Genomic DNA, 11,674 nt, shown 5'->3' on the forward strand with positions numbered 1-11,674 from the left:
GTTACCATAGGGATGTGTGGGCAGGGCAAAGTAACACACCGGTGTTGCCGCAATAATTTTAGCCAACTCTTCATGTTGCATACATTTTTGTCAAGGGATGTGCAATTTTAAACCAATTAACAGTATAGAATATAGGTAGCGTACGGTGGTTAGAGATCGTAAACAGTTTACGTCGAGCTACCATATTCTGTGTAACGAATAGATTCAATAGCGATTCACACTTCATTAAGTAAGAATATCTTTGATTTATGTCAATGCTAGAAGGCGTTCCGTTTTTACTACAAAACAAAGTACGTTGGCTAGCTCACATAAGGCTTGAATGCTTCGATGGCTTCTTTTTCGATGACAGTCCAAGCATTCGCTAAGACTATCATACTGTTGCTATAATCCATGTGACCCAGGGATAAACAGAAGTAATTCCGATAAATGGGTCAAAGCAGCCAGCCAGTAGCCAACCGCAGGGCATTTGTCGCCCAGCGGTGGCGTGCAGCGAAACATGATTTTAAAAATACTAAGATTTGCAGACTAGCCTATAATAATGAGTTTTAATAGCATGAAGGACGATGCAGCCAGGAGTGGTACTATATGATGTGCCTGTGCAGGACTCACTGCATTAATAGGAGGTCTAACTAGCCCTGAATGGTTTGCGTCCAGAGATGACGAAATACCTCAATCCTCAATAATCCACGATTATCTTAAATACATGCATTTAGTGCTGCTGTGAATGTAATACGAGCTTTCGCACTTTATTATAAGCATGTCAATGTCATAAAAAGACGTCCCGGAAACCGTCTAACAAACTTTGGCTCCCTCTACAGGGAACAAGCTCTTCGCAATATCTGGTAGAACTAAGTTCCAGATAAAATTATATATATATATAACATTTGGAAAAACATTTGTATTTAGAGAAAAGCAGTCACCGGCAGCTTCACATCTCAGTACAAACAACATTAGTGTAACAATTTTACAAAAATATTAGCATCAAATTTGTGGCTCCTAACATTTATGCACAAAAGAATTGCATTATCTCATAAATGGTTTTATGTCATACTGAATTCTGTATGCGTATGAAATCCAAAAATCTGTGTGCACATGCATGTGTTTCCGTGTGTGTATACCGGTGAGTGTGTGTGCCGTGTGTCTGCGTGTTGGCATGTGTGTATGCGTGTAAGTGTGTGTGTGCATATTTGCATGTGCGTGTGTATGTGCACACGTGTGTGTGCATGCGTGCGTGTATGTCCATGTATTTGTTTATGTGCATATGTATGTATAAACCATTTGATTAACATCAATTACAACATAAGTCATCTTTACAATCAAAATGTCAGGATTCTTCTATAAAAATATTCCAAATGTAGCATGAAACAACCTTCTGAAATGTTAAATGCGTGGCTGAATGTTTCTGCAGCATGCAGATGTACTTTCTAATTGATATAGTTCAACACAGACAGATTTGAAATGTGTGGCTTAACATGGTGCGTCTCTGGCAAGCCGTAGAACAAATCGTATGTGGAAGAGGTATTCAAATGAGCAGGCACCTGGGCAGAAAACTAAGATCCAGGTCATGTTTATATTATAGTCCATGTCTCTTTTTGCATGTGAGATTCAGCTCCATTCCTCCAGCAACTCTCTGATCAGCACAGTAATCTGGGCAAATGTTGGCCGGTCTTCAGGTTTCTATGAAAAGGAAGGTACAGGAGAGGGGAAGTGGTTACATTCAGAGAGCGAGGACTTAATTTTATCATTTTCTTTTAAAAGATATTAAAACTATTTTCGCTTACAATCCATACATGGGAGATTTCTTGAACTGAGCAGTCAAAGACTAGATCACAGTGCTAAACAACATGGGATAATTGTAACAACAGACTCTTTGCAGTCAAAATAAATAAATAAATAAATTAATTAATTAATTAATTAATTAATTCTACAATAACAATAAACAAGATAAAAAGTTAAATGCATCACTGAAACAAAAATGAGATATGAAAACACTGTTTTTACACCAAGTAATATAAAGTGCAGATCTATTAAAAAGTCACAAAATTTAAACATCCTGCTTTTAGACGTCCACTTCCTGTTTTAAAAACCTGTTGGATTGTGTGCATCTGATCTGTTTGTTTATAGGCTAATGGCAGAATCAGTAACTGACATGTAGGCTGACATGTTGCTTTTTTGTAATAAATCATCATTGTTAATATTATAGGTTATGGCTCGCATTGTTAGCTGACTCCGTGTGATTGGAGTAGCTGGCTGCAGGGGCACACAGCCTTGGAGAGTATTGTGTTACAGTGTAGAAGCATTGGGCACTACACCCAGTGACCTCAGCACAGAGCAGGCCAGCTCATGCATCGCACTGACACCCATTAACACTTCCTGTTCCACTGTTGCCTCAGGGTTGTGAGCGCATTGAGGCACCAGCCTGCACAAACCCTCCTCATACCGCAGCTAAAATAACCGCATTAATAACCCACAAACAACAAAGGGCCGATATACACTAACAAGCAACCACTGATGATGACATAATCCACACCATTAGTATTCCTCACCTACTTCAGACATGGGGTTTAAAGGTGATATTAAGGGATACGATTACAATTCATTCAATATTCTATTTGTTTTACGAATTAAGAAATATAATTTTTATCTCGTCTATAAATCGTGACAGCGAGGAAGTGTGGATAGCCTTTAAAAGTAATGTTGAGTGCACATGGATTTCACAGTGATGACCTAGTACAGGCAGGCCGCCTGTGAGCATGATGGATCAGGCACAGAGTCGGCAAACCTGCAGCACACACATACCTCAAACCAGCACAGCTGCATGATTTCGTAGATGTTGGCTGTGGCCTTCTTCGGTCTGTACAGCCGATGGCCTTGGGAGACCATCATCACCACTTCATGGTTTGCGTTTTTTTCAAAGGGCATTCTGCCTTCTGTGAACACCTCCCACATCAACACACCTGAGGAGGACAGGAGGATCTCAACACGTTCACTTACAAAGACCTGGCACACAAGCATTCTGTGCCAAAAACCACAATGTCGGTCCTTACCGAATGACCACACGTCTGACTTGCTGCTGTATTTACAATAATTGTAGACTTCAGGCGGAGACCACTTCACGGGGAATTTGATCCCAGCGGAGCTGGTGTACTGATCATCCAGGACATACCTGCAGGACAAAATAATCCCACATTTCACTTCACTTAATTTCCGAAAGATCATACACAAACAAATAAACTCTCTGTGTCAGCTGAATGACACAATTAACTGAGTGACACATTTTGAGTTATAAATAGTTTCACTGCTCATGTCAGAACATTTTTCACAGTACCTAGCCATTCCAAAATCTGACACCTTCACCACCAGAGAATCGTTCACTAAGCAGTTCCTTGCAGCCTGTTGGGAGATATAAAAAAATCAATGTTCATTCAATATGCATTTCAAAATACAGCCTATACAACGACATAATAGGTATGATACAATAGGTCTTAATGTTCAATGTGGAATCCATTCTCATTCTCCAACATCCACCTATCATCTACACTCGCCTAATCCTGGTCAGGGTGCTGGAGCCTATCCCAGGATGCACTGGGCGAGAGGCAGGAAGACACCCTGGACAGGGCGCCAACCTATCGCAGGGCACAGCCGCTAACAGTTTAGCCTGATAATATCCACTGGAGGACGACGCAGCAGCTGGGGTATAACAGGGTGAGTATAAAGGGTGAGTACCAGGTCCCTGTGGATGAACCTGTTGCTCTCGAGGTACTGCATGCCCTCACTGACGTCCTGGGTGATGCCCAGCAGGGTCTCGGTGCCGAAGCTGCCCCGTCTCTGCCGGATGTAGTTGAGCAGACAGCCCAGCTCCATGAACTCGGTCACGATGTAGATGGGCCTCTTCTGGCTGCACACCCCGTACAGCTGCACCAGCTTCGGGTGGGACAGCCTCCTGGCGGTAGAGATTTTAAAAAGAAAAAAAAAGCACGGAGATTCTCTTCAGCATTTGTGAACCTCAATTAAGATTGCATTCATTTGTGGATGTCAAATACGTTCTCAATGACTTCGGGACATGAAATAAAACATCAGTGATTCAGAGGGGGCCAAACAACGTACAAACGGTTTGAGGATATCAAGTAATACTGAAGTGCAACAATGGAGGGCTCTTGAGTGGGAAACATGGTCATCTATGCCAAACCTTGCGTCACATGATGTCAGTACCAAGGAGAGATGGAGAACAAGAAAGTCCCTGGCCATAGACACACGGTGACAGAATTAGTCTTTTTCATGACGGACATTGAACCAGGGAAGGGCAGCAGCAGCCGCCTATCATAAGTCCAGAGGGAGTACTGCATCGGAGACTCACATCATGACTTTGGCCTCCTCTATGAAGTCCTCCTCGGACATGGCGCCCTCACGGATGGCCTTGATGGCCACCTTGTGCTGCGCCCGCCACTTGCCCAGACGCACCACCCCGTACTGCCCGCTGCCCAGCTCCTTCATGAAGGTCAGTTCCGACGGGTTGATCTCCCACTTTTCTGGAGAGACAGCCAAAAAAAAAAGAGCACAGCCTCACCAGACCCGCACAGAAAATCGGGGGTGCTCGTCCTGTTTACGGCTCGGTTCTAGTGCGTGGACAGGCCCCGCGGTCCTGGTGTGGAATCCGGACCGGGCCGGCTGCTCACCGTAGCTGAATCCTGCAGTAGGAGGGGCTGCCATGCCACTCTTTCCCACCGGATAACGCAACCTGGCCACAAGACCTGCACGCCAAAAAACACAGCCGTCAAAACACCACAAAAGCCTGCATGTTAACACACATTCACCACAGCATTTACACACACTGACGACCGATCAGCGGCTGTGCGTGCAAATCATAGGCAGCTAGAAGCACACTGTTGCTCATAGTTAGCGCTGTGCGCGGACAGAGCCGCGTTTGTGCCCCGGATGAGAGCGCTTCGGCGTCCGCGCACACCTGCTGCGTTGTGCTGGTGGTACTCAATCAGCTCCGGGATACTGCTGAAGTGGTGCTTCTCCGCCAGGTAGTACTGTTTGGGCGTCGCCTGCGTCTCTTTGATGCGGTAATGTCTGATGGAGGGCACGCCTTCTCTGGGGGAACATGGGAATCAGACAACTTTGCGCGCCCGGGGACAGTCTCGACCTTTCGGCGGCTGCGTGTTTCTGAGTTCTTGGCTCGCCAGTCGAACAGCCCACCCATTTAACAACCCACATTTCTGCAGCAAGTAGCGTGTGTGTATATCAGTCAGAGCCGGTATATATCGCCAGGCAGGCTCAGGGAGCTCGACGCACAAGCAGCGCCAGTAAGGATGGGAGTGCGGGACGGGCGTCCGTGCTCACCCTGCGGACTTGGTGTACAGAGAGACGGTAAAAGCCCCGGGGCTGCTCGAGTCCCTCACCACGAACCCTCCCTCTTTATCCTGAGGAGAGAGGGGCAGTTACACACCTGTACTGGGGCCTGCACGCTTTCCAAAAGCAATACAGTTTAGCAGTAACGTCAACTGAGTTATAGCCCAGCCTGATTTCAAAATTTGAAGCTGAAACGCAACACAGGAGAATGTGGGGCATCTATTTTCACAGGCACATAGCATGCGACACTCGTCCAATGCGAGCGGCTATTTAGGCACATCGCTGGGAAACACTTGCAAAACCTCATCAATGAATGTGTCTCCTTTCAGTAATACCACTTAACCAAGAGAGACAAGAAAATCCTGTTTTATAGCTTTTAAAGCCCGGAGAGAACACACAGCACTGTGGAATGTTGTTCACAGATGTTATTGTTACCTAAAATGTCTGCTAGCCAAAGGCTAAAGGCTTACTGAGGCCTGTATTTTCAATGCTGCTGATTGGACAGCTGAGCCATGCAATGGAACTTTAAACGTGAATAGACTATGCCCACCTGATGATATTTTGGAGCAATCGAGGTAGAAAAAGAGTAAAGCCCCACAGACTCTCTGGAGGACAGATTTCTGCTAATGTGTTATTTCTTCAGTGGATTGGCATTACATACACAATTGCAAACTTTCACACACCTCTTTTCTAAGTAGCTGCTCTGCTTGGTTTCTGTTCACATTTTTGCAGTACCAGCTAAAAGGTAAAAAAGAATAAAGCAACAGACACAAGGTTAATTTAACACAAGCAATGTCAGGATTCATCGTGATATGAAACATACTAGCACGAAGTGCAGGAAGGTATATTATGCATAATACTGCAGTTTTATGAATATTAAATGTAATTTTAAAAATTTAAAATTTGAAAACTTACAATAATAAAGAAAATAAGACTCAATATGCGAGACACTTACACATACTGGTCAATGTGACCCAATCCCTTCTCGGCCACATAATTGCTGGGGACATATCCTTCTTCTCTAAATAAGCAGCAGCAGAGGGTTAGACATCAAGACTAAGGTTCTCAATAAACATACATGCACATACATTGAGTTTAAGGACACTAAAGCACGTGCCCCTTCTGTTGAATTTCCTGAGTGGAATTAGCTTGAAATGCTAAAATAGATGACTAATTTTTAGTTACAACTGAAGGAAGCTTCCTCATTAGCTGAGTGTGTCCCTCAGCAGGAAACGGCTATAGCACTGCCTCACCACTAGAGGGCATTAGACAAGCCCTGTCAAATCTTTCATATATATATATATACATATATATACACACATATATATATAGAATCATCGTATCCTAACCCGCCAGTCTACAAGCACTCCCGGAGCACAGAGGGGAGGGCACTGGTGTCACGTACCCGTATTTATTCCGTGCTTTGTACCAGTTCACGTCACTCTTCTCCACGATCACATACTCCTCCCCCTTCACCAGGGTCAGGTCCTGGGCCTCCATGCCATCGAAGTCGTACAGGGCGACGAACACCTTCGCGTCCTCCTCCTGGTTCTCCTCCTCCTCTTTCTCCTGTGGAGGCGGGGGTGGGGGCGGTCGCCGGCCCTGTGGGGAGGAGGTCCCAGATTAGCAGCACCTCAAACAGGAGCAGCGCTGAGAACAGGTTTGTCCCGACATGAAGGTGGCACTCCGTCAATTAAGACTGACTGTTGGGATTGATAGATTAAGATAGTTGGGATTGATAGATTAAAATTGTTGGGATTGATAAATTAAGATTGTTGGGATTGATAGATTAAAATTGTTGAGACTGATACATTAAGATTGTTGGGATTGATATATTAAGATTTTTGGGACTGATAAATTAAGATTGTTGGGATTGATAGATTAAAATTGTTGGGACTGATACATTAAGATTGTTGGGATTGATATATTAAGATTGTTGGGATTAATAAATTTAGATTGTTGGGTTTTCAACAGAGTAAAAGCCAGCTAGCTCCAAGCAACCACAACATTAAAGGCATTTTTGAGATGCGCTGATACAGAGTTTATTTGCATTTTTACACAGTATCAGGTAAACAGCTGGATGTAGTAAAGCAATTCATCTTAAGTACCTCGCTCAAGGGTAGATCAGCAGTGTCCTAACCGGGAATTAAACCTGTAGATTACAAGGCAAGTTCCCTAACCAGTATCCTACACTGTTACCACCAAGAAAACATCAGAACTAAACCTTCTGCAAATCTCAGATCACTGTGTGTATTCAGACTGAATAAACTGGCACGGTGAATGAAACTGTCTCAAGGAAAGCGCAAGAAAGCATCATCAAAATACCTTTCCAGTCTTTTCATTTCCAGGAATTGGAGGAAGAGGTTTTCGTGAAACTGAAAGAAGGAAGCAACATTTCCTTTAACGACTGCAATCTCAGCAGTCAGTAAGTTGCTAAGGCAACGATTGGTGTCACTGAATTTCAAAATGAGCTATTACCACATTTCCACTGGTTTTGACATGAGAACAGAAACAGGGCCACTCCCCCACTGCACCGGGCCATTTGCTCAAAAATAACAGTTCATACTTTGACTAAGGTTCTGCATAATCCTCAATCTTTCACCAGCAAACCTACTAAAATAATACAAGTAATAATAAAAGTACTTATTTTACACAAGTAAGATTGGATTAGTATAATGAGGGCACACTGAGGGCACCGCTCCGGCGGGCCATCTCCTTCGGCCTTACTGTCTCCGAACAGGTTGTACTCCTCACAGCCCAGGGCCAGCTTCTCCACCTGTCTGCAGCAGAGCCACACCCCTTCCTGCCAGAACTGAGGGTGGAATTTGGCCACGACTGAGGTATTCTGCTTAATCTCTGCAATGGAAAAATAACGAAACAATTATGCTCAGTTTACGGCAAGAATGCAATCTTTTACAAGCTTGACTTCACTGGAGGCCTGAAGGCTTTCCAATGTCTCCCATAACTTTTGGATAAATAAAAGTTCACAAATGAAATGCCACGATCCAAGAGAACCAGTTCTTCTGCAGCTGAGTCGGCTGTTTTTGCTGGTTAGATATTCACCCTGCTTCAGCCCTTAACTGTATGAATGAATCCATTACCTGGATAGACCTAAGCCCACCTCATGTACCAGGTACAAACGTTTTGCTAACTGCAAGGGAAAACATTCAACATTTGGTTTACAGACTTTGTTGATAGAAGTAGAAGTTGTGGAATTTATCCAGAATTTTGAAATCTGCCCGGCAATATTTGCATCTACAGGGTTCTATCAATCTCTTAGAAATTGTGGCCTGTTCCAAACTGCAAAATATTTAAACAAAACAATCCTCCTAAAACTCATTTCAGTCCCCCATAAGGCATTGGTCTTTATCTCAAGAACCATGTCATACTCTGCTGAAACTAACACTACAAGGGACACTCAATAAAAAAATAAATAAATAACATTCTGGAAAATTTATTTCACTGCAACATGGTTTGTCATCCAAGACATCTGTATTTTGTCAAAATATTGAAATAATTAAACGTTTTCTTCTGTTGCATCTCAGGAGGATAAAAAAACATTCATAAGTAAGATTTATTTTCGTCATAAAACAACATCCTAAATTGTTTAGTTTTATTACTTGCAGTCACTTACCCTCCTTCATATACTGTACCCAAACACTTCTTCGCTCATTGGTTGGGGCAAAAATGTACAAGGTGCTGGAATCATACACGACCTGAAAAAAGGAAAAATCGCTTTCTTCAAAATCCAGATACCGAATGTACAGCAACTGAAGGCCAGTGTTCATACACTGTGTCTGTATTTTGACTCAAGTATTGTGAATAAAAATGAATAGAAGTCCCGCACTGTACCTGAAATGGATACTTATTTTGGCAGGGGATAAGCGTGCCTCCATTTTTTACTATCTCCACACATTTGACCTTCTGTAAATCAACTGAGCCCTTTTTTGTCTTCTTCTGTGAAAGAAAAGGTGGGGACACAATATTAACTATCTTTATCCAAGCCAGACGTCATACACATACACACACACACACACACACACACACACACACATATATATATATATATATATATATAAACCATATATTTAAAGCCACACTCCTGGGAAATCACATGCAGAGCCATGCGGTTATTTCGCAAGCCTAGAGCTGAGGGGAGGTGGGGGAGTACGAAAACAGAAGCTGACCTAATACGAGTTGGAACAAATTCAAACCATTTTTGAGCTAAAAACCCATTTACATTTTGGTTATCTTAAGCATGCGATTGGCCTGATGGAATTGTACAGCATAAATAATATCGTTTCTGTTTATCATTTACAACAGTGTTCTTTTTATCTGTACTTCACAGCAAGTTTAATTTGTCAAAAAATAAATACTAACAGTTGAATATTCATTTGCTAACTGAGAGAACATTTTAGGGGCTTTAACTTCAAGAGATGATCAAGCAATGCAAAATGAAACATCATATTTGTACCATGATAATAAATCACTTGCATTTTGGATGCTGAGTTTTAACATGGTTTCTATCAACTGGTGTATTATATAGCTCACATGTGCTCGTTCCACTACAGAAATAACGACGGCCTATTAGAACATACGACCCTGACAAAACAGTATTCATTTAAATTATTAGAATATGACAAAACAGCCTTTATATCAAAAACGTCAAACGCACCTCAGGTGAACCTTCATAATATGTTAGTTTCGTCTTTGTTAAGACAAATAACCTCTCTTTGTAGTTCAGCGGCGAAGTCCTCTTCTTCTGCTGAGACCGTTTTATCAGAACTTCCTCTAAGATCGGTTCTGAATTCATGACAGCTTCCAGCTCATCGTGGTTCTTGCCATTGGAAATGCAATCGGTGGAGCTAAAAAGAAGGGAAATTGGTTCACTGTAATCTGTTTTTTTCTCTCTCCTCCAACTAGACCTACACCACGCCAAGTAAAAACCATAAAGGATTTTACTGTGTTTTTGAATTTTGATAAATATGAGGGAAATTAATTCTAACTATTATTATTATTAGCCAATAATTATTGTATTTGTACTATTACTGTAGATGCTACTACACTATCGATACTTGATATTTAAATCAAACTGAATCATTAATTGACATAATAAAACGACAGAATAAAACAACAAGAGTAACTACTATAATGAAAGAGTAATATTAATTTTTATATATTTTTTAAATTATATATTTTATGTATTATGACGCTTGCCAGGCCACTTTTTCAAACGTTATTTTTTTCAGGAGAAATGCTGTTTGGCCCGTGATCACCCACCATAGCTTGACGTTGGCTAGTTACACCTGCAGCTGCCATCCTACCGTAAACAGAGACGATATCACGCTATCAACAAGTAGAGCAGGCAGCGTGAAGACTTCCATTTTCGCCTAGGCTAGCCTACCTCTCTAGACAGTTCGACCACATTTCCAGATTAAGGAAATTATAAAACATAAAACCCCATCTGGAGAGGAAGTTGAACATAGTATCGGCTTAAAAAACATTAAATAATTACAGTTATGCACACATACGTTTTAAAAATTTCCTGACAAACACAGCACTACAAGGAATTCACGCACCACTAAGAACGTGTTTCTGTGGTTGCGGCTAAGGTACCCCACCAATCCAACATATAGGCAATGTTTTCATGAACCAGTTGTGCAAAGTAGTACACTTAAATTTACCTTACCTCCTATGTCAATAGCCTTTTTAGATTCCAGGTTCGAACTACAGTGAGCAAAGCCTGTGACCTTCGCCCAGTTAATGTTTTACCGCTTGGGTGATGATTAACGTATATGATTAAAAATGTTCATTGTTAGCGTGTAAAATGTAGATCCTTTGATTTAAACTTTAAAACGTTTGGGTAATAGACTTTAAAATTTGTCACCTAGTAACTGTCTGAAACTATGTCCCGAGATGAGGAAACAGTAGCAGGAAGCTTCTGAAAGCAGTTTCGTGTGCGCGAGGAAGTAGTGGAGGAGGGTGTGATATCGGTCGTAGCCAATTTGACTATTAAATTGCCTCCAGGCGAAAGAGGAGCGGCCAGTGCATTGTATTAATATTGCGGTGGCCTGCGGCTGCACGTCAGTTGTTACGCTGATCTTTTCTGAATGTCGTTTGCCACCTGACAAAATCATTTGGCTCGGCCATGACCCAACATTTACCATCACATCGCCATGCATCCATGCATCATACACTACCATTCCTTCGGTGGTTACAACAATAATAATAATAATTGTAATTATGATAATAAACTGTATTCTATTGGAAGTTATTTGGTTTGATTTCCTGAATATTTATGAGATGTGGCCAAACGTTC

The 11,674-nt window shown here is 42.1% G+C and overlaps 1 protein-coding gene across 4 annotated transcripts; it reads right to left on the bottom strand.

Moving 5' to 3' along the window:
• Positions 1-1,304: 1,304 nt before the first annotated feature.
• On the bottom strand, positions 1,305-11,381 carry tec (tec protein tyrosine kinase). 4 transcript variants are annotated; one of them, XM_064345285.1, is made up of 18 exons: positions 11,243-11,381; positions 10,031-10,220; positions 9,208-9,312; positions 8,990-9,071; positions 8,083-8,211; positions 7,681-7,730; positions 6,761-6,957; positions 6,311-6,376; positions 6,039-6,093; positions 5,347-5,426; positions 4,964-5,097; positions 4,677-4,751; positions 4,358-4,529; positions 3,727-3,943; positions 3,329-3,393; positions 3,048-3,166; positions 2,800-2,957; positions 1,305-1,677 (listed from the first exon to the last, which is right to left on the bottom strand). In XM_064345285.1, the coding sequence occupies exons 2-18, from the start codon at positions 10,166-10,168 to the stop codon at positions 1,606-1,608; spliced, it is 1,914 nt and encodes a 637-aa protein (XP_064201355.1). In that variant the 5' UTR covers positions 10,169-10,220; positions 11,243-11,381; the 3' UTR covers positions 1,305-1,605. The 4 variants fall into 4 exon arrangements, with proteins under 4 accessions (XP_064201355.1, XP_064201354.1, XP_064201356.1 ...); XM_064345284.1 differs by having other exon boundaries at positions 11,045-11,347; XM_064345286.1 differs by lacking the exon at positions 11,243-11,381 and adding an exon at positions 10,935-11,028.
• Between the last annotated feature and the right edge of the window lie 293 nt (positions 11,382-11,674).

This window comes from Anguilla rostrata, chromosome 7, assembly GCF_018555375.3.
Source record: "Anguilla rostrata isolate EN2019 chromosome 7, ASM1855537v3, whole genome shotgun sequence".
Classification (NCBI taxonomy): domain Eukaryota; kingdom Metazoa; phylum Chordata; class Actinopteri; order Anguilliformes; family Anguillidae; genus Anguilla; species Anguilla rostrata.